Source organism: Adiantum capillus-veneris, chromosome 25, assembly GCF_014529385.1.
Source record: "Adiantum capillus-veneris isolate H3 chromosome 25, ASM1452938v2, whole genome shotgun sequence".
In the NCBI taxonomy this organism is placed as follows: domain Eukaryota; kingdom Viridiplantae; phylum Streptophyta; class Polypodiopsida; order Polypodiales; family Pteridaceae; genus Adiantum; species Adiantum capillus-veneris.
Window position 1 is genome coordinate 59,256,755 of NC_140955.1, and position 23,439 is coordinate 59,280,193.

At 41.6% G+C, this 23,439-nt stretch overlaps 1 protein-coding gene across 2 annotated transcripts; it reads left to right on the forward strand.

Annotated features, from left to right (window-relative positions):
* Nucleotides 1-282: 282 nt before the first annotated feature.
* Nucleotides 283-3,124, forward strand: LOC147424955 (U-box domain-containing protein 12-like). Of its 2 annotated transcripts, XR_015186444.1 has the most exons (3): nt 283-475; nt 1,509-2,979; nt 3,090-3,124. XR_015186444.1 is itself a non-coding variant. In XM_086500367.1 (2 exons), the coding sequence occupies exon 2, from the start codon at nt 1,583-1,585 to the stop codon at nt 2,462-2,464; it is 882 nt and encodes a 293-aa protein (XP_086356493.1). In that variant the 5' UTR covers nt 283-475; nt 1,509-1,582; the 3' UTR covers nt 2,465-3,124. The 2 variants fall into 2 exon arrangements, 1 of the variants encoding a protein (XP_086356493.1); XM_086500367.1 differs by having other exon boundaries at nt 1,509-3,124.
* The last annotated feature ends 20,315 nt before the right edge of the window (nt 3,125-23,439 follow it).

The window sequence follows — 23,439 nt, forward strand, 5'->3', positions numbered from 1 at the left end:
GGTGGATGGGGATACGAAGCAATTTACCAAGAATGTGAAGTTAGACCTGTCGGTGGTGGTGGGGCACATGACTTCATTTTGGTGCACCTCATCAGAGTCTTCCTGTGAGGAGAGAGGCACAACACTACATGACATCACCGCATCAATCTCTCTCTCTCTCTCTCTCTCTCTCTCTCTCGCTCGCTCGCTCTCTCTCGCGCATTGTTTAAGTTGTGGGCTCTTATGTGTGATTGCCTTTGCGTGCAGGTGTCGTCAATTCGCTCACTCGCTCTCATAGCGGCACTCAACGGAGGTCGTATTTGCGGAGTGGGGTCTGCACTCATGCTGCACTTGTTATGGAAACCCTTTGATTTCAGCGCCGGGCCCTCCCCCCTCCTCGTCCTCCTCCACCTTCAGCTTTCAACCTGCCTCCCCTTTGCTGCTGATCGCAGATGAACTCACCCTCCTTTCTGCTGGGTTCTCCTGCATTTTCATGGTATGGACTTTCTCTCTCTTTGTCAGATGGGTATTTGCAAATGTGGGTTTTCCTACAAAGCTGCTTTTGGTGATGTGTTCTTCACATCTGAATACAGAGATGTACACTCAGGTTTTGGAACCTCTGGAAGTCTTTCTTTCTACAGATGTCTTTCTCTGTGATTGTGTGCATGCGTGCGTGTGTGAGTGTATATATATGTGGTTTGTCTTTCTGTGTGGGCTTGCGTGCGGACACAAGTTTCTCTTTACAGTCTACAATGTGAAGGGTAAGGAGATTTGCCACATTATGTCTTGTGTTGCTCAGATCAGCGTTTGGCAGCCTCTTTCTTTTTGGCTACACCTAATGCTGTGTCTGTCAGACTCAACTGAAAACTTTAATGCACATTGCCAGCCTTGGAAACAACAAAGTTAGCAACGGCAATGCAATCATAAAGTGCTTACAATACTCTCTAATTTGGCACACAGATATACACAGACACCCAGATATTAGTCTCATTAGAGGCTACGACCTTGGCATTGGCGTTTTCCTGTGTGTATGTGTGTGTGGTAGCTATAGACCGCGAACCAAAATATGTCGATGCTGCCACGGCATTTGTACAATATTGGTGGTGCAAGGGAATGAACATTTTAATGTGTTTTATCTGTAAGAACACATTATCTTGGTAAGTGATTCGAGTCTTATTATGTACAAAAGCTATTTTGTATTTATCTTGGATGTATGAAATACATTCATCTTGTGCATACATTCTCCACCATGAAAAGGAGGCAACCCCTCAATGAGATTTTGTGCCTTTTGAGAGCCTGCGGCATTTGGGCAGGTATTGAACAATCTGCCCAAATACCTGCATGCTAGACAGTAAAGTGATCGAGAGGTATTTAATCTTGGTCTTGGTCCTGTCACTCTTTTGACGCATGTTTCATAGGACTCTCTTTTGGTGTTTCGCATGTACATCTTTGTATCTTAACTCACTTGCATCTGTTGCCCATTTTTTTCTTTGTCTTGCAACTTATCGAGATCAGTTTTGCTTGGGCAGGATGATATTGAAAAGGCGTCTTTCTACTGATGGAGACTGAAGGCTCTGGATAAATTTTGCGCAATGCCATTGCTATGGATGACGCTTCGCCAAGCTGCAGTCCGCCTGACACTGCCACCTTGGAGGAGCTGATGTGTAGATTACGAAGTGGGCTACCAGATGAAGAAAGAGGGGTTGCAAAGGAATTGCGAAGATTGGCAAAACTGAGCTCGATCAATAGAATTTGTATCGCAGAAGCGGGTGCAATCCCCTTTCTCCTGAAATCGCTGAGATCAAAGGACATGGATGTGCAGGCTCATTGTATCGCTGCCCTCTTGAACCTCACTATCCGCAATGAGGGGAACAAGCAGGCTATTTTGATGGCCAAAGGATTGAATTCCATTGTAGAAGTATTGGAAAAGGGCAATCTGCAAGAAAGCAGAGAAAATGCAGCGGCGCTTCTGTTTAACCTTTCGCACACTACATCCCACAGGATGGCAGTGGCATCCACAGAGGGCGTCTTTATTGGCTTGGCACAGTTGCTTAGGGACGGGAGTGCACGCGGTAAAAAGGATGTGGCTGCCGCCTTGTTTAATCTTCTGCAAATACGACATTGCAGAGCCATTGCTGTAAGGGCTGGAGTGGTTTTGCCATTGTTGCAGCTTGCCCAGGACCCCTCTACGGGCCTTGTAGACGAAAGCCTTACTGTGCTTTTTAACCTGGCTAGTCATCAGGAGGGACGATTTGCCATTGTGCAGGCATCGGGAGTTGCGACTCTTGTAGATCTTCTTCGAAGAGGGTCAGACTCAAACAAGGAATATGCGTGTGCAGTGCTTCTGGTTCTCTGCCATGATGACTTCACTTGCTCAGAAGAGGCCTGCAATCTGGGTGTGCAAGAGCTCTTGGAGAGCCTCTCAGTGTCGGGTACGGAGAGAGCTCAAAGAAAAGCAGCAAAAGTATTGCAGCTTCTGAAGTGAGGATTGCTGAAAGTGAGGTTGGATTGGAAGACTACAGGGAAGGGAATTTGGATGATCAAAGGTGAGAAGAGAGCTTTGGTGGTAGTTGTAGTGGCCAACGGTGCTTTGCGTAGGTGGGGTGAAGTTAGCTTTAAGAAGGTGCCCAAATGTGGATATGCGCGAGGCACAGGGAACAGAAGAAATGGGAGCTTAGTATTGTGGATGAGTGCATCAATATCCAGAAATGGTGCTAACTATGGGAGAATTCCGATACGATTGCGCGTTACATGAGCTTCTCAAGAGCCGGTTGTTTTGTGCATCAGTTTGCGGAACAACGCATGGACCTACAAGCCTTTTCTACGCGCAAAGGTGCTTGTACATAGTGACACCTATTTTGAATGCCAATGGGTCCATTTGAACGATTGCAAAGTAGGGTCAAAGCTTCATCAACAAAGTCGCGTCAGACCCAGGGATGAATTTGGATTTTCCGAGCTCAGCTGATTCCTCTTACCTCCTTGATTGTTAACAAAGAAGTGGTAAAGCTTAGCTCGCCCTCTCATTCATTCTGTAGGTTTTGAGTAATTTTCGTTCATATCTTGTCGTGATTCTGGTCTTCTTTGATCCATATGCTACAATTTTGTGACAGATATAGATTCAATTTTGCAAGTTGATAGGTCGGAATTCTGCCAATGTCTTCTCAAATTATATTGCTATATTTGCAAGCATCAATCTGCTTAAACATTGAAGTATGCCACCAGACATGGGAACATCAATGTATATCTGAGAAGTCCTAAAGTTACACATTTGGTTAACTATAAGTACTGCAAATGAATTTGTGCACCAATTCTTTACGCGATATCTTGTATTACTCGCAAGCGATAGCGTTGCAAATCCACATCACCACTTACCCGATTATTTGTGATAAAATCTCAATACAGATCATTGCCAAGGGCTATCAACTGTTGGCGTCGTGCTATTTGTCTCTTGTTATATAGTCTAGGGCATCATAGCCAAAGGGATCCATGTGATCAAATTGGATCTAGAGCCATACTAAAACCAACTATGAGGAGATTACCCAGCTCTTAGATTAGATATAAATATGCATGTCAGAAAATTGGAGAGATTGATAACCAAGAACATTATGACGATCAACTTTGACTTCTTCAATCTTCAAATTCTTAATTGTATGACAGGATTTTAGAATACTCTCAGGCACAAAAAAGAGATGGTTTTTACAGCAAAAACGGCCATATTTGCTTGTCATATTTTTGGTACAATAACTTTGATGTTACAATGGTGTCTAATATATAAGTTCCAACATTGTGGGCTTGAGACACCAAATAATGGGTCTCATGATGTGGCTCTCACTCTCAAATTCCCGCAAAAATGGCAAAGACTTGAAGGTCAACCTCCCATTGTGTGGGCAAGAAAAGGTATTATCCTTACAGGGAGAACTCTCTTGGGCATTGTTAGGAACTGAGGGCTTATTCAAGGTATGAGGAAACATGATACACCGGTGCTAATTCATCGAGGTGGGCCGTTTTGATGTGCAAGGCATTAAAAAAGAAAAAGATTAAAGAAGCCTAAGAGGAGAAGAGAGTTAAGCCAACATTTGGAATTTTATTATTTCCATTGCTGATTGGACTTACCTTTTCATGTGAATAGTTGAAATCCTCTTTTGTTTAGATTTTCAGCTCATGGGTCTTTTCATTTCACAGCCTTTGCCTTGGATGGCTTGACTTTCCTTTCATTTTATTCTTTTAGAATACCAGGGAGCTTTCACCTTGTTTTTCTATCAGCCTCAATATCATAATCTACTTAGAATAAGTGTTCGGGAAAAATCATTTTCACGAACATACAAAAATCCCTCCAAGACAAATATGAACCGGAAATTTTACAATACTAGTTAGTATTTTTGCAAAATTACACTATTTTCCATGTATTTTAAGCAGGATTTTCTCCTTCTTGCTCTCCCCTCAACTAGCTACTTTGATTTTGTAACCGGCTCAAGGCTAAGTTGAGGCACACTTTTCCCGAACATTGCTTAGAATTGTGTTGGACTCTGACTAGCAGAGATCCTTGGGCTCAATATGTTTAATGGTTCCTCCCCAAGATTATTTTCCAAGCACTCTTGTCCTATTATGTTTTCTCAACAATATACTTCACAATTCAAACATTAATTGTGTAAAAGTTAAGTAGCATGCAAAGTGCTTTTTTTTAGGCTTGAAGTGGTGAACATATTTGGAGACATGAACAATGCTAGAAAAAAATCAGCCTTTATTGTGCTAAATTTTAAACTTGCGATCATGAGCCGTGCAAATTTGTACATGGTATACTGTTAAAACTAGTAAATCCTTTAACTTTTGGCCTAAGAATTGAGAGAATTTAAAGTAAACCATTTTTCTCTGTCTATTTTGGTACCCCATAATAGGAATGGTTTGAATGAGGGCCATTACAACCTCTTTGGAGCTTTGATAAACATGGCAAGTGGGGTTAATTTTTTATGGGCACCTGTGTTCTTCAAATTTCTTTCATTTTTCTTTTTCTTTTCTGGGTCGTTTGGTGTTTTTTTGAAGGAAACTTACATTTCTGGGTCGTTTGGTGTTTTTTTGAAGGAAACGAAAGCACAATAAAAAATCCCGAAAAACCAGTAAAATGCTCGTGAAAAAATTAACCCCTATAGCAAGGGAGAGCATTCTATGGGTAAAGAAGGAAGTCTAGAATGATGGGAGATAGTGGAGAATGTGATGAGAGATGGCTTATTTACAAACATGGCAATACATGTGGAGGGTCTCATTGCATGGAGGGGAGTGCAAAAAAGGGTGAGGGACATAAAAAGTGGGGAGTCCTGGCCAAGTCCCTTTCCATCACTCACTATTCATGCATCCAACAAAAAATGGGTGCTTTGTACTTTTTCAATCTCTCTCTAAACCTTTGGAACAAGCTCTCTCTCTCTCTCTCTCTCTCTCTCTCTCTCTCTCTCTCTCTCTGGGCATTGTTCCTATGACGTTAAAATTTCTCTCCTCAAGGGTGTGTGCGTGAATGTGTGTTAATAAGAAAAGAAAAATAGAATAATCTTTCTAACACCCAAGTGTGATAGATTGGTTATCCCGGTTTCCCTTTCCTTCAATAGCACATCTTGAGTTCAAGACCCGTCAAATAGATCTTTGAGGTTTCTTGGGATTGTACTCACAACGTCAAAACCTCTCTCTCTCTCTCTCTCTCATATATGGTGCGCACATGCACCCGTTCGGCTCCCATTTTGATAGAAAAGTGGAACATGGCCCTCACCATACCAATCAGCATTCACACAAAACTGGCCTTTAGTGTATTTGTAAAGGATAAAACCTAACAATTTCCGGCTAGTTTGGAGGGTCATCTTCATGGAAACCGGCCAAATTTGGAGGATTTTAGTGTACAAACCAGCTAAACATCTAAAATTTTCACTGAAAATCGAGAGATTTCCAATGCTCTCCTTTTCTTGATTGCTAGCCAAACAGTCATAAAAACCACCTAAAATTTCAACTAAAGATACAATGCTCTTCTTTTCTTTATTGGTAGCCAAACAATGGCTTCTACTCTCAATTGCACTTTGTTAGGTGTGCAAGAAGGAGTACATCCATCTTTGCAATGGCTAGTGAACGTGAGGCATGTGCGCATGAAGCTGGTGCAGTGTTCGGGAAGAATCAATTTTCCAAACATACAAATTTCCTTTCCTTGAGTTTGCCAAGAGGAAATTTTAAAAAATTAGGGGTGTTTTTACACTATTTTTCTCTATTTTGGGGTGAATTTCTCCTTTGCCCCTTGCCATCAAGGGCATTTTGAAATTGAAAACGGCACGATATTAACCTGAGACACATTTTTCTCAAACAGTGAGCGGCTGGCTATCGCAGTGGTGACTCAAGGTGGAAGAGCCCCTCTCTCTAGTATTTTTGTAGGCGAAGATGTGCCCTTTTTGGCCTAGTATGCAAAGATGTGCCCTGGCCCCTTGGTGATGTGCAGATGGGGTGGTGGTGGTCCAGACTCCATTCTAACACGAGAACTTTGGGAAGCTCCAAAAATGTCCCCTCCTTGCTCTCCCTCTCTCTTTCTCTGGCGGACACATGTCTTGAAAAGCGCAGCAGAGCGATCTGAGTCCTGAAGCGCAGTCACATCCAAAGAGAGAGAAGACATGGGCATCTGCATCTTCGCTCCCCGTACGGCGTCCTTCAGCTTCATAGAGGAAGAAAGGAGAAGACACACACAGAGAGAGAGAGAGAGAGAGAGAGAGATTTTAACTTCTTATATGAAGAAACAGCCTGTTAGTTTTACATTTTACTTTTTCAGGCTAGAGCCCGCTAGCCCACAAGGGTAAAAGGGCCTCCACTTGCCGCCGGCGGTAAGTCGGGGGCCCTCCCCTTTAGTTGCCATGGGGTCCCAACCATGGGATCAATGGTCCCAAGTGAAAGATCAATTCGGACTATCGATCTGCTAAAACTAAACTCGAGATCTTCAGTTACGATTTTTCAAAACAAAATCTCGGGATCTCGAGTTTAGTTTTTACCGATGGGGGGCTTAATCTTGGGATGTCCGCGCTTTCCCATCTGGGATTTGGACCCTTACCACTAGCTTGAGAGTCCGGAGCCTTAACCATCATGCTCGCACGCGCTTTTCTTGAAATAGATGTGTTTTTCCATAAACTTAAACTCAAAACAATAGATTTCGACATGAAAACTAAACTCAAGATTCCGAGTTTAGTTTTTGTGGACCCCACCATAAAAACTAAGCTCGGGATCGCGAGTTTAGCTTTTATGCATCGACGGTCGAGATCTGCGAGAGCGCCCTTGATTTTGCACAAGAGCCATTGATCCCATCGTTGAGACTCCGTGGCACTTAAAGCTGAGGGTCTGCGGGGGCAAGAAGCAAGTTCCCTCCTTGGATCATTAAAATGTCTTTACCTTTATGTCTCAAGGCTCATCCTGCAAAAAGCCAAAAATAAAAATAAAAAATCACCAACAACGCAACCTACTAATAGACAAAAAGTGTGCTTGCTCTACAAGCAAAAAACAGCAACAAGGAGAGCAACCAACTTTCGGGGCACATGCAAAGGAGAGGGAGAGGGGCAGACAAGCAATATGGAAGTAGATCAATTATGAAAGTCATTGCCTAATCAAGAGATGGGTGACGGGGATTTAACCGCCGTCACAACGGTTGTTGGTTGCTGAAAGCTTTGTTCTCTCTACATGCATGTGCAAGATACCTCACTTACTCACGGGTGGCTCTTTTGGGTGCCCTTATCGTGTATTCGTTGTAGGTTAGTCACCCATCTTTATGTTGGTCTCTTGATCGTGCTTTACAAACTCCGTACATCTATCGAGGCATGTTGTTGCTTTGTGTTCTATCTTTATGTTGGTCTCTTGTCATAAAATCTAATATCTAACCAATCCAAATGATTTTCTCATATTAAACTGATCACATAATGTGGGAGAATAAATGAGAACAAGGGTTAGAATATAGACATGTGCTTATGCATCTGTTTCAACACGGAGCCAAGGTTAAAAGGGGTTTAAATGAGAGACGGTATGTTAAAGAGCAATGCTACCTAATGAAGATTAAAGGCCGTAGGGTTAGCTTCATTAAAGACCTCTAAAAGTTAGTATTCAAAAGTCCTTTGACCTTATGCAAGCTAGGGCTGACCTTGAGGTGGGAATTCTACCCAAGCATGAGGTGCTTGTGGCTTGCCAAGTGTTAGTGAGAACCTTACCCAAAAGCTAGAGGTGATTCTCACATGCTTAAATGACTAAAGCTCTTGAAGTATTTAATTCAAAGATAACTTTAAAGAGGCATCAACTTTTCCATGCTTGATTGATTAGGTTCTTGAAGTATTCAATTCAACCAAATGACTTAATAAGCATAAAAGACACCAAAATGTTTCCATGCGCTTGTACTATTCACATTTCATATTTTCAGCTTTTTTATACATACTAATAAAACGGCGCCGCCTTCGATGACCGTATGACCCCTCTTACCCTCAAACCCCTCGCTCTTACCCTCAAGACGTTAATATATCATATCATATCATATCATTTCATCTCTCTCTCTCTCTCTCTCTCTCTCTCTCTGTGTGTGTCTCTATTTCTCTTTCTATTTCTCTCAATCCTTGTTCATCTCTCCCTATCTCACCATATCTATCCGTCTACCCTCTCCATTTTGGTCTCTTCTCTCTCTACTTCTCTTTGCATCCCTTCTTCTCTCTCTCTCTCTCTCTCTCTCTCTCTCTCTCTCTCTCTCTCTCTCTCTCTCTTTTTGTTTCTATATATATCCTCCCTCTTCTCTGTACTTTCCTCTCATTACCTTTTTTCTCTTATTTGTCAATTTCTCCCTCCCTCTCTCTATCTATATCTCCATTTCACCAATTTGTAATGGTCTAGTCCCATAGGTAATTTTTCCACCTACCCTAGTAGTTGTTCTACTTTCATTTTATTTTACTTTATTTTATGTACCGACATGGTATCAGATTCGGCAGTTTGTAATGGTTTGGTCTCATAGGTCATTTTGTCCTTTCGAAGATATTAATATATCATATCATTTCATTTCATCTCTCTCTCTCTCTCTACCTACCTCTCTATTTCTCTCTATCCTTGTATCTCTCTCTCTCTCTCTCTCTCTCTCTCTCTCTCTCATCTCTCCATCTCTTTCCCTCGTCCCTCCTCCTAAGATATTAAAAGTTCTTCTCTCTCTCTCTCTCATGCATGCAACCTACAATTGTGTCATGGTGGTTAGGAGCAAGAGGAGCAAAGAAAATACACTATCTATAACTTACAAAAAATAATTTACAATTTTCGTCGCTACGGCTTAGCTCCGTCTAGTGCTACCGCACCGATCGTCGTCATTGCTAGGGCCACCTCCCTGCAGGCACGTAGCACATGCAAGATCTCTCTCTCTCTCTCTCTCTCACACACACACACACACACACACACAGTGATATCAAGGTTTCAATATATCCAAGAATTAGTTTCTAACCAAAACATAGGATTATACTATATGCAAGTTTAATTCGATAATTTGTCTACATCAGGATCCACTCTGACTATCAAAATAAAAATTAAGAAAAAAGTTGATTACCATCCATATTTAAAACCATTCTTTGTGTTTTAATTGGGAAACATGCACGATGGCGAAAAATTTGTCTACATCAGGATCCACTTTCAAAATAAAAAGCTAAAAAACATCCACCATATATTTGTTGTGTTTTAATAGCAAAACATGCATGGTGGCTACTCAGGACATACAGCGCTCTATCTCGCAACCTGTGACGGCGCACGACAACCGGCATCACAAATATCTCTCTCTCTCTCTCTCTCTCTCTCTCTCTCTCTCTCTCTCAATAACAAAGCCCCTCAGGGTTGCTGCCGACCGCCATGGTTGCACCCTCATGAGCATTGTTTGCAGCTCTCTCTCTCTCTATGTGAAAGCAGCAGTAGCGATAGTTGTTGTATGCTTGATGGAGGACATGCACGTGCCGTAACATAAGATGTGCAGCAAGGTGACACATGCAGTTCGACTGAGACACACACACACACACCAGGGTTGATGATGGAAGTTTGTGCTGGCAGTTCTCGGTGTCTCTATCTGTGCAAGCTCTGCCAAGCGGTAGCTGTTGTATGCTTGATGGAGGATGCGCATGAGTAGTAACATGAGATATGCAGCAAGGTGAGGGTATGCAGTTTGATCGACACGCACGCACACACACACACACACACACACACACACACACACACACACACACACACAATGCAGGGTTGACAGAAGTTACATGCTTGGTTGGCATAGAGCTGAGGGAGGTCGTTTTGTGGAGGTTGTTGGCACAGAGCTTAGGGAGGTCGTTGGCACAAAGGTCGTCGCGTCGTGATCTCTCTCCCTCTCTCTCTCTCTTCCTCTTTTGCTATTGAAGCATCTCTCTCTGTGTAGCTGACAAAGCTCTTTCTCTGATTCCCTCGTTAGCAGAAAAATTATTAAACCATCTCTTTCTCTCTTTCAACCAGTTGAGCCCCTCCCAGCTCGTGCTCTGGAGCCATCAAGAAACTCTCTCTCTCTCTCTCTCTCTCTCTCTCACACACACACACACACACACACACACACACACAGGACTCCCTCCCCCTTTATTATAGTATATATACTAAGAATACTTTTAATGTTATGCAACTGTTTCATCACCTAGATGGTTTTAGTGTGAGCCCATGTTTTGAATGCAATCACAATGATACTTTTGTATTTGTGTTAGAAGGAGGGCTCTAGGATCTTGGATCAGAAAATACAAAGGATTACATATGATCTCACTCTTTTGTCAACACTTTCTACAAGATTGTCATTCAAGCTAATGCGGCACATTTATTTTGGCCAATGTTATTATTGTACTATCATGCTTTAAGCCAATGTGAAGCATGGGTATTTGGCAAGAAGCTTTAGCTATGACAATTTTCTTGATGTGCTATTGTTAGGGTTGTCGTCTTCTCAATGCATTGATTGAAAAAAATCCATGACAAGAACATGGCCAGCAAGCTTCTCAGTTGGTTTTAATGGATGCAACCAACGGTTTCGCTCCATATCCATCATCCATGCTTACAACTTGAAGGCTTGTTGTTATGAAATTTTCTTACAAAGCTAGTGGCAATCTTGTCCAGGAAGAGAACACTTGGAATCGATTGATTGCAAGACATCTCCAACAAGGGAGTTGTGATTGAAAATGCTTTCTTCGTGACATGTGGGATGCTATCCCTTGCAACATATTGATTGCAAGACATTCCCAACAAGGGAGCTCTAGGCTAGTCTCAACAATTGTGGAGTGAGGGATTCTCTTGAAATGCAGTCACCTTTCTGTGCATTTTGGAGCAATTGTCATGGGAAAAATCCACAATGAGATATTTTTGTGAGGCTGTTGAGAAAAGACAATGTCTTTGTCAATGCTTTCATTCACATGTACGCCAAGTGGTGCACTCTTGGCATCTGAGATTGTTAATAAAACGCTATTGGAAAAACATTGTGTTTGGCAATGCTTTGTCATACATATATGTCAAGATGTGTCTCTATGAATGCATAATTGCAGGATACGCCCAACTGGTATAAGGAGAGGAAGCTTAGGGTTGATCTCAAGAGCATGGCAATTATATGAAAAATGGAATGCTTGTAAGATAGGTGCTTGAGGATAGCCACTTCTCATCGTGTTCTGTTATCATGCTTATGAGAGAAGTGTCTTTTGTTGGTACAAACATACCTGCCATCCATCAACATAGCAAAGCAAAAATAAAATCAACATAGCTTAAGTTTGAATTAACATACATCACACATATACAAGTCTTGCATTGGATGAAATTTGACAAAAAAGGACATCCTCGAACACCAGAGATGAGCATATCGCAACTCCGAAACCGGGGTACAAAAAGGATAGATGAGGAAAAGCCTCACATCCCTACGTATTATATAAATGGGTGAGGACAGTGCCACCTCCAACCATACTTGTGTATGGTCGTGTTTTCCCTGTATTCATTGGATTTTCACTACTTTTTTTTTTCCTTTTTTGATTTTGATCTTTGTGCACAAGCATGCGCACACGTATTGCATCGACTTGTATATTGGCTAAATAATGACTAGAGCTACAAACACCAAATGTACAACACACGAAAAAAACTCATTCATAAGAGCTACAAATGCTAGTTGGTGCTTTGGTCAATATGTATGCCAAATGTGGCACATGTCTCTCAACCCAACCTGCTTGTTTTGGCACCTAGCTTGATCAACCCCTGGTTGACCCTTCATTGAGCCTCCCCTAAGTTTTCATACCTTTACATACAATGCTAATAGGGTAGGTCTGCGTAGAGAGAGACCCTGCACAATTCAGAGAGATGGCCTTGAGACCTTGGCGTTGTAAGAAGGCCAATTATTGCGAGAGACGGCTAGCAATGCCACCATGAGAGTTAATATCCTCGTCCTCTTCAATCACTGTAATCAACCAATCTTGTTGACTTGGGCATGCAAGTAGTAGAGGATGTGCTTGTAGTACTACTAGTAGTGGCTATAGTGCTAATACTGATGGCAACAATGATAGTAGAGATATTGTTTGTTTTTTTTCAATCCTCAGCACTAGTAGCATGGCCTCCGAGCTAATAATGCAGATATCTCCATGCAGGAAAATGTTGCAGGAGTAATCTTTGGTTTTGTATTTACTGTAGTATCGCAGCTGGCAGTGATGTTGTCATTGTTGTCTAATTTTATCCTCTCCATAGTCGTAGCGCCTACTGATTTAGTTAGAGTAGGATAGGCATACCATGGCTGTGGCAAGGACACTCTAGGGCCGTTTTCAGTAGATGCTACATAAAGGCCTCTTTCTAGATGCAATCACCCATGCTTCCTCCTTCAAGCCCTGCGGCATTGTGCAAGGGCTGTTGATATACCATGCATTGCTTGTGGTGTTTTATTCAACATCTATGGCGAATATGGCCAGATATGATCTGTGGGGTGCATTGATCGCCCAACATGGCTATGGCAAGCAAGCTCTGGGTTGTTTTCAACAGATGCCAAGTGAAGGTCTTTCTCTAGATGTAGATATTTGCCAAGGTTGGATATTTGGTAGGCAGGCAACTATGCACTAGATTCTTGTGCCATGTGGATGTATATTTCTAAACATGGTTTGATTTAGTACGACGAGGGTGAGTGGTAGGAAATAAGAGGATGTGCGTGTTGTCGGGCATGAGAGAGGCTTCCAAAATAGGACAAACAGATAATAAACAATTGTGTGGTGCAAGCATAGGTCCACCACATACTTGGGCAAACCATGCTTAGTATTTATAGACAAACGAGTGAGACTCCCTCCGCCTCCAGCGGCGTGGTCGCCTGCGACGACAGCAAAAAGACTATGAAAGTAATGAAAGATCATTGTTTTTGCCTACAACAATCACGGTATGCTATTAGGAAGAGTTAACACTAAGCCTAAGGTATGGGCAGCTCAATTAAAGCTAGTCCACACATAGAATATGGATTGGGCACTAAGGTCATCCCCAACTAATTTCCCAATTTAGGTGGGGCCACATGACAAAAAGGGGCATGTGACAAGCAATGCCAGAAATAAGTATTTTGTAGGTGGCATTACAATAAACTTAGTTTTTTTTCCAACACACCGTGTGTGGGATGATAAAGGTTTTGACACTAAAATCCTCTCAAATTTTGTAGATGGGGTTATAATAAACCAGGTTTTTTTAGCACTGTCAAAATGTGTGGGATAATAAAGTTTTATAAAATTCTCTTAATTTTGTAGGTGTGGGAACGGATGCGAAGTGTGCACGAGAGGGAAGGAAAGAAGGTGGAAGGAGAAGACGCAACACTTGGTGGAGCTTAGTGAGAAATATGCTCACACTCCTTATTCTTCCATATAACCAAAGAATAGAAGTGAATGGATGGACACCCGGTCAAACCGGCCACGGGCCACTAGGCCTATAATCTAACAATCTCCCACTTGAAGGCCAAGGTGGCCCAAGTGGCTAAAGAATGTAGGGGCTATCATGTACAACTATACAAAAATGCGAAGCAAAACCATAGCTTCACCCTACGTGCATCATCTCTATGCAATGTGCAAACCGCTTTGAGGCTAAGCTCTTCGTTAGAGCATCCATTGGGTTTTCATCCGTGTGAACTTTGACTAAATCAATTAGTTTGCTAACCAAAATATCTCGTACCACATGATACTTAACCTCTATGTGTTTTGACTTGGAGTAAACACGGGGTTCTTTGCTAATGCAATTTGAATGTCACAAGGTAGCATTGGATTCTGGTGTATACCAAGGTCTCCCACTAGATGAGATAACAACACAGCTTCTTTACTGGAACTCAAAACTACAACATACTCTGCCTCAGTGGTGGTGGAAGACGAAGTGCAATTCTGGAGACATGATCTCCAAGAAACTGCCGCTCTGACGAATAAGAAATGTAGTCAGATGTGGATCGCCTAGTGTCCACACAACACGGATTATCTGAATCACCGTATCCAACTATGGATGCATCACTGTTTCCAAAGCGTGCACACTTGCTAGTTGATCCCTTGATGTATCTCAAGATATGCTTCACTGCTTCCCATTGCTTTCTTCCTGGATTTTCCATAAACATGATGATCACTCCCACTGCATATGCAATGGTTGGCTGTGTGCTAACCATGGAAAACATGAGACTGCCACTGCTGAAGAAAACGACACATTTGTTATCTTTGCCTTTTCAGCATCTGATTTGGGACAATCATGCTTGCTAATTTTTTTGTATGCAGCCATGGGGTACTCAATGCTTTCTCCCCTTGCATATTAAAACATTGCAAGACCTTGTGAATATACTCTTTCTATGAGAGTTCAAGTATACCACGTTTGCGATCTCTTTTGATATGCATACCAAGAAAATGATGTGCATCATCCAAATATTTCATAGAAAATTGCTTGCTTAAGGCATCCTTGAGAAGTGCAATCTCATCTTTTGACTTCTTGGCTATGAGCATATCATCCATGTACAAAATTAGAATGATGAGGAACCGTCGTTCAACCTCCTTGTGTACAAGCAGTGATCCTCTTGGCTCCGTACGTAACCCTGTGACTGAATGTATTGGATGTAACATTGTCGTGAGCCTTGCTTTAATCCATACAAAGCTTTCTTGAGTCTACATATTAGTTATGCCCGTGTTGGCTTCTCACGCTTTATTGAAAAACCTTCTGGTTGTTTCATGTAGACATCCTCTTCAAGACCCCCATGAAGAAACGTTGTCTTCACATCCATTTGGACCAATTCCATATCCTCCATGGCTCTACTAGACCAAGTACAAGACGCAGTGTAGTCATCTTGACCACCGGAGAAAAGATTTCATCAAAATCCACGCCTTTAGTTTGCTTGAACCCTTTAGCAACCAATCTAGCCTTATACTTAGGCTTGGGATCATCTATGGTATACTTCTACTTGTACACCCATTTGCATGGCAATGCCTGTTTACCATTTACCATGCTTGAATCCTTTAGCAACCAATCTAGCCTTATACTTAGGCTCAGGATCATCTATGGTATACTTCTACTTGTACACCCATTTGCATGGCAATGCCGTAGGTAACTCTATCAATTCCCAAGTTTCATTTGTTAAGATCGAGTTATACTCAGATTGCATGCCTCCTCCCACTTCATGCTATCGTCCATTTGAGTGGCCTGTTTGTAGCAAGTGGGCTCACCGCAGTCAGTGACTAAGAAATAGTCCAGTCCTGTCTCAAAACACTCAGGTGCACGAGATGTATGAGTAGATCTCCAAAGTGCCTGACTGTTAGATTTTTCTAACTCTGGAGTAACATGTGAGTATGTACTAGTGGAAGGTGCATCACTAGCACGTCCAACATTATGTGTAATTGGTGGTGAGGCAACATCCTCAAACCGTATTCTGTGATACTCAATGTCTTTCAATGGCTTTCTATGCATCTTAGACTCGTTGAATCATCTGTGAGCTTTATAGAACCTTCTTAGATTTTGGATGCCAGAGATAATATCCCATCTCTCCATCCACACCATATCCAATGAAAATGCACTTGTGTGATTTGGGGTCCAACTTTTGTCTAAGCTCTTTTGACACATGTGAGAATGCCTCACACCCAAATACACGTAACCTATCATGATTGGGCTCTTTGCCTGCCCATATCTCCTGCAAAACCTTGTACTTTAGTGATGTATCAGGCGATTGATTGATCAAATAAGCAGCCCTTGTAATAGCTTCTCCCCAAAATTCTTGAGGTAAGTTGGTCATAGACAACATAGAAGTGATACGTCCGTGTATTCATCCTCTCAGCCACACCGTTTTGGGTGGGTGTATAAGGCATGGTAAATTGTATTTAATGCCTCGTTTACTGAAAAAATTCTTGAATTTGGAGGAGATGTACTCGCCTCCATTGTCAGTTTGCAAAGCTTTTAAGTTTTTTACTCGATTGGTTCTCTACCAATGCTAAGAACTTCTGAAAGACACTAAAGACGTTCTTCAAGAGATAAATCCGCACCTTTCTAGTAGAGTCATCTATAGATGTTAGGAAGTATAACACTCTCCCTAGAGACTTCAGTGGCATAGGTCGGCACAAGTCGCTATGAACGAGATCTATTGGACTCCCTAACTTCGCATCCAAAGGTGTTGAAGTCAACCTAGTTTGTTTGCCATAGATGCAATGCTCACATAAAGACAAGTTATAGTAATCTAGCACAGGGATATAACCAAAACACTGGAAGACTTTTATTCCATTTTGACTCATATGACCTAGCCAGTGATGCCACAACTTTGTAGATGGCAGCTTGGCTACGTAAATGGAATTCTCTTTCACGGAAGAGACATAAAGTGAGTACAACGAGACAGACTTCTAGCCTTTTAGCATGACCAAATTCCCCTTCTTGATGATCCAAGAACCATGAGAAAATATAGTAGTGTAACCCAAATCGTCAAGTTGTCCAACAGACATCAAACTCTTTGTCAATTTGGTTACCTGTCTGATATTGTGCAGCATAAATTCAGTGCCATTACACACAGAAAACTTGATGCTGTCTACACCGCATATGCCAAGCTCATAAGAATTACCTAGCTTCACTATGCCATGTGTGGCAGTGTATGTAAAAAACCACTCCTTGTGAGGAGTCACATGAAAGCTAGCACCCAGTCCACAATCCAATTCTGCGCGTAACACTCATCAAGAGGTAACAATGCATCAGGACTACAATTTGATGTGAAAATGAATACATCATTTGGCACGTCAAAAACTGTCTCAATGGCTGGAGACTCAATCACATTAATTTTTTTCAATTTTTATGTTGTTTTTAGGTTTGTCAGACTTCACTTTCTCTTCGCTCTTGTCACCCTGCATTGTGTGGCAATCTTTCTTCAAGCGTCCATTTTATGGAAGTAGCAACACTCAACATTTCTCATGTCTTTACCGCGACTCTTGCTACGATCTTGCCTCCGATCCTAAGAACAACCGCGACTACGGCCACTATGCTTTTGCTTGTTGTCACAATTGCCACTAGCCATATACGCATCACCATGTCCACTCGCATCAAGACATTGGCATCGAATCTCCTCAGTGAGCAACACACTGGCAACATCAAACTAGCTTGCCATAAGGTGAAGAATTGCTTATGGCTGTGATTAAGGTATCCCATGATGATGTAGCAAACATAGCAAGAAAATGGCCTTCATTTCATCACCGAAATTGAGTAATCTGTGAAAATACGTTGTTGAACTCATTCAAGTAAGAACTAACATAAGTGCCCTCTTTCATATTTATGCGCATAAGCTTCTTCATCAAGAAAACCTTGTTCAAGGCATTGTTGCCATCCCATGCTACACATAGAGCATTCCATAAATCTTTGGCATTGGTCTTATCCATTATGGTAAAGTAAATGGATTCACCAAGGTGCAATCAAATGGTCGCCATGGCACACTCATTCAAGTCTTCCCACAGTTCATCAGTGTACGCATTTTCTTTTCTTTCACGAAAGGGTGCTATCGAGCCTTTGTTGATCAAAACATCTTGCGTATGCTACCGCCAATGAGCAAAGTTTGTGCCATCAAACTTTTTGATGTAGTGCTCTTCTCTTTTGGAAGTACTAGTTGTAGCCATAACTCAAGAGAATGCCGCCAAAAACTTTATGGCAAGTTGCTTGGAATAATTTTGGCAAAGTTTCCCCTATAATAGGAGCAAAAACTCAAACCAAATGTAGCAAAATCACTGTGTAAGAACAATCGAATGTGCCAAGAACACACAAAATGGACTCCTGGGAAGAATGTGGTAGAGTCTCCTCTGTACAGGGAGAAAACTCTCAAACTCGACAGGAAAAAATTAAGCACATAGATTACTCAAAACAACCACAGGACATAAACTACTAAAAACCAACTACCGTGTCGACATCAAAAGCAAAAGAAACCGTCCAGATACGTATCCTATGGCGAGGGTACGGTAAGAGGGGAAGTCGAGCTACCTGTATCACCGAAGGTATCTCAACATTCAAGAATAACCCAAGGCTCTTCCGGTTTGAGTCTCAAAAACGATTGGGAAGACTGTCAAAATAGCAAAAAAAAAAAGGCTCCACATGAAATAGACAGTAACTGCAACTCAACATACATGAGTGACTATGCACGAACAGACGCCAAGAACTGTTGCGTGCAGTAAAAAGGATCCTTGCAGGGATATCTGCTCTCAAAAGAGCTCAATAGCACTAGGTGTGCTAAAAAGAACATGCATCTTTCAACATATCTGTCCACAAAGAAACTGCTGTCAAAATGACTACCAAAATCGCTTAAAAGGCGTTGTGTCTGTGAGTGTTTTAAAACCTTGGAGAAACTTGTGTGGGTGGGCTCAAAAACCCCTTTTGTGTCAGTGTAGAATGGAAATAAGTGCCAATTTTTGCCGTCAGATGAAAACGCAATGCCATAAATGGTAATAGCTGTGCTCGATGCCGATGCAAAAAATGGTCGTCTGCAAAAAAAACAATGTCAGATTGGATGTCAAAATCCACCCGTCATAAGAGGTGTCGCAAAGATTGCCGATGTCGATGTTGATGTGGAGGTCTGTGAAGCTGGTGTCGGAACGGTGAATCACCAATGTCGAAGCAGCCTTTCGCCCGCCGGACGGGAGTCTCCAATGGGGATGACAAAGCCCTACTCTCTCTCTCTCTCTCTCTCTCTCTCAATCACACTAAGTAAGTCTCTCTCTCTCCCTCTATCTCTCAAGCTCTCCTATGCTTGCTCTCTCTCTTACACTCGCGGTTGTCGAGCCAGATTGTCGAGTACTCGAGCCGACAGCTCTTGTGGGAGCATTTGCTTGCACACATTGAAATGTGTAAGTCAAAGTGTTTTTTTAAAGATTGAATTTTTGTAGATCTGTCAAAATCTGCTTCACTGCAAGGCTCTGTCGACTCGCAGATCTGACAAGCGGTGGAGGAGGATACGAGTGAGGTGGGAGTGTGTGTGTGTGTGTGTTCAACCACACAACCAAGCAAAATATTTGCTCATTCTCAAGCCCAAACTGCTCTAGCACTGCTCTTGAATTTGTTGATGTCCTATTTGTGAATGTCAAGAGTTCCTGTGTGTTGTGTGTGTGCAACACACCACATCATCCTCCGATTACTCACTGCAGCTCTGCTCAACCTTGAATCCCTCGGTTTACTTGCCCGATTGCTGCCAAGTTTGATTGAGTTGAGATGCCCAATATCATTGCTTGACGTCTTTTTGAATCCCAATTCTGCTACTCGACTTCCTTTGCCACTACACCCGATTCTACTCTCCATATTGCTTGCTTGCAAGCTCGATTGTCTGCTCGTTGAGTCAAGCCCACTTCAATTCCCTTGCTTGAATCTTGTTCCTGACTTTCTGTCTGCTGAGCTTTGATTTCCTGTAGAGCTTTTTTGCTCTCAAGATTCCATGCGTGACTGGGATTGATGCACACGCAGATTAGCAGGGGATGCTGACGAGCTCCCTAAGCTCTGATACCACTTGTAGGAGCAGATGCGGACTGTGCAAGAGAGGGAAGGAGAGAAGGGGAAGGAGAAGACACAACACTTGGGGGAGCTTAGTGAGCAATATGCTCACACTCCTTATTCTTCCATATAACCAAAAAATTAGAAGTGAATGGGTGGGCGCCCGACCAAATTGGCCACAGGCCACTTGGCCGATAACCTAACACTAGGTGGGGTTAGACTAAACTTATAAAAATATCAAAGCAAAAATAATAGCACTACAATAAAGATTTTGCAGGTCAACGGCATGTAGCTTGTGATGTCATCAACTTTAGTAGCCTTGAATGCCTGCACAACGGATGACCTCCCTTCCTCTCTCTCATCCCAATCTCTCCTTGGTGTTGATTTTTGCATGTTGTGTATGCTCAAGAGGTGTAGTGGGTGGGGTTTTCAATTTTCAGCTGGTTGGGGAGAGGCCCAACTACTCTCTTTCAAATTTTTAAGTTACAACTAGGGAGAGTCCCGTTTTGAAGTTACGATTGGCTCTCTTAGATAATTGGGGAAAGGCTAGATGTTGGGACTCGGGCAGCTCGCCGCTCGAGCCGTTTTTGAAAGGGCAATAGTACCACACTACCAAGTGTAACAATTACTTATGAGTCGTAAACAGTCTTGATTGCACTGCATCTTTTCAAACCCATTAGACTTCTAATGGGAAAGGGCTCTAAGCTAAGGGGCTATTAGATGTGGCATTTGCTACCATGTGGCAACTCCGGGGGGGGGGGGGGGGGGGGGTTCACTATACATACAGTGTATATCACCTGCATTCAAGGACTATTTTTAAAACTTCTTTCTAGTGAATTTTCAACAGATAAAATACACTTTTTTCTTATTTAATTTGTAATTTTTTTTTTCCAATTCTATTTCATAGTACCCTTCTGTATGTAAAAATGTGAGAATTTTTTTTTTCAATAATCCCATCTGTTGCACTCAAGTGATAGTCACATAATTATTAAGTGACCCCCCTGAGGGCAACTTTTTTGCCAGAATCCCTTCTCCTTTTATAGATAGTATAGTATAGTATAGAATAGAATAGATTCTATCTATATTTTGGTCTATTTTTTTATTTGTGATATAGGTGTGGTGCCTATCAAATGGTGTACTCATTTTTAAGGATTTTAAAATCTTTTTAAGCTGTTTGTAAGAAAAATAGTGTTTTAATGCTTTAAGCTCTTTGTCTCTCACAACTTTCTCGACATTTCTCCATACTTTGTGGTGATCTGCAAAGTCCTCTATTCCTGTTGTGTGCCATACCTTGTGTGTCTTTCACCTACTTACGTTCCATTAGGAAATTTTGGAGGTCATTTGGAGGGCCTTTTAAGAAAATGGAATTTTTGGCATTCTCTCTCTAGGAAATAAGTGTGGTAAAAGAAAAGTTATTGTCAAAAAGTGTACTTCCAAGTGGATTCTTGCGACAGAGTCATAACGGCTGTGATGATTGAGGGAATGTCTCTTTTCAATTACATTTAATGCACCTTGTCATCTTGGAGGGAGTTTGAACGTTTCTAGCATTGAGCTGCAATGGCCTGTAGCACTGAGCTTCAATGGCTTTCTCGTCTTCCTTGCACTAAGAACTAATGGACCTATCCTCCATAGACTCAAACCTCCCCACCAAATGCCCTAATATCATCTACACATTGACTTGGATCCACAATATGCGCCTCTATGTAAGCAAATCAAAACCAATACACAAGTCACAGAAGCAGGAAAAGAGAGACTCGGAGCAGAGGGAGCACAACATGTAGACATTTGGACAAATGGTTCCCTCTATCCTCTTAATCGTAAGACTAATGCCTCTCCTGCATTTACAAATCCTACTGGTCTATTGACCTTAGCTGGTGATGGAGGGAATGGATTTCTTGGGTATTGCAAAGCCTTAACTAGCCAAGCTGAAAATCACAGATGCATGCTTCATTCTCAAGAGAAGGAGATTTTACGACTCTTTGACTTGCATTGTAATGACCAGAAAACCATATTACAGCACACAAATGAATTACAGGTTCTACGAGAAAAGGTGCAGAGGTTACACAAGAAAGATACGAGCTTGGGTGCTTGTGTGTGAAAGAAGAAACTACAAAATCTTGAAACCTTGAAGGTTGGATCTGGTGGTCTGAAAAACAGAACCAAAGCATTGAGGTGAGGAGCTCAATCTTTCTATGTATTGGTTTCTTTGTAGACATACTAATCAATGTATTGATATGACTTATTTATGCTTTCTTTGTAGACATACTTATGTTGCTAATCAATGTTGGTATTTCATTATTCATGCTTTCTTTGCAGACATAATAATCAATGTATTACTTTGAGTTATGTATTGCCTTCTTTGTAGACAAGCTATCTATCTAGACAAGGAAAACATTGATGCTACAACCAATTTAGGGATGCAGTTGAAGCCTTTGATAAGCAATAGCCTTGCAAAATATATAATACATGACAAGAAGTTTAAGGTTTTGCAAAGGGATGTTGGGACCGATTTATTTCTTAAAATGAAATGCCTGCAATAGAGATACAAGGCACACTTGACTCACTTGGTGTGAGAAAGAGAGACTATTCAGCTATTCAATAGTCTGTGTCCTCCATATTTGTGAAGAAGGGAATAAAATCCAAGATGTTACCAACATCATTAAGTGTTTGGAGAGAGAGACTTCAACTCAAAAATGGACAGAATAACTTCCTTGCTTGTCCCTTTCACATTTAAAGTACTTACAAAGGTGAAGGAACATCTAGAACTTATGATGAGCACAACAATATCTTCATGGACCTTACTATGTTGAAGACCAGAATGGTAGAGCTCTACAATGTCACATTTGAAGAGACTGTCGGTGTGCTATATTTTGTCTTGAAGCTAGATGAGTGTGAGATTCTAAAAGAGAAGAACTTAGAGCGAGTTACAATAACACTGATGAATAGTGCACTTTTGAAATGCTCTACCAACAATCCTTTATACTTCAGTGTACAGTCAGAAGCACACATATGGTGGCTGGGTGCTTTTGAGGTAATTCATTTTCTTACAGCCCTTTTACTAAAATAAAACATTTCATTTCATATCACATCAAGCTAAATATTTTAGGCAAAGAAAGAGGACCATAATATTTTGTTCTGGGTTTTCAATCAAACCCCCATCCGTGACATAATTGATAGACAAATGAATGGAGGAAAGCGTTGTATGTGGATGGGAGGGGAGACTTTCAGGTCCAATGGTATCTTGCAAGTGACCTCAAAACACTAAAGTTTATGTATAGTTGTGGAGAAGTTACTATATCTTTACATTGGGTTTGCTTGAAAAATCAAGTAGTCTATTGAGTGCAAGATGTCTATCGAAGACCTTGAACTAGTACTGTCAGATATAGGTCTCCATGGGGGCAATGTCAAAATCTAGTGGGACGAGAAAAGATCAAGAAAAGAGAAGGATGTGCCTTCTAAACCATCCATTGGGGGTGTCAAGGCTTGTAGATTTTTATCCAA

What these genes read in the sequence shown, in the direction of transcription:
- LOC147424955 (XM_086500367.1), top strand. Translation starts at nt 1,583, where the DNA reads ATGGATGACGCTTCGCCAAGCTGCAGTCCGCCTGACACTGCCACCTTG.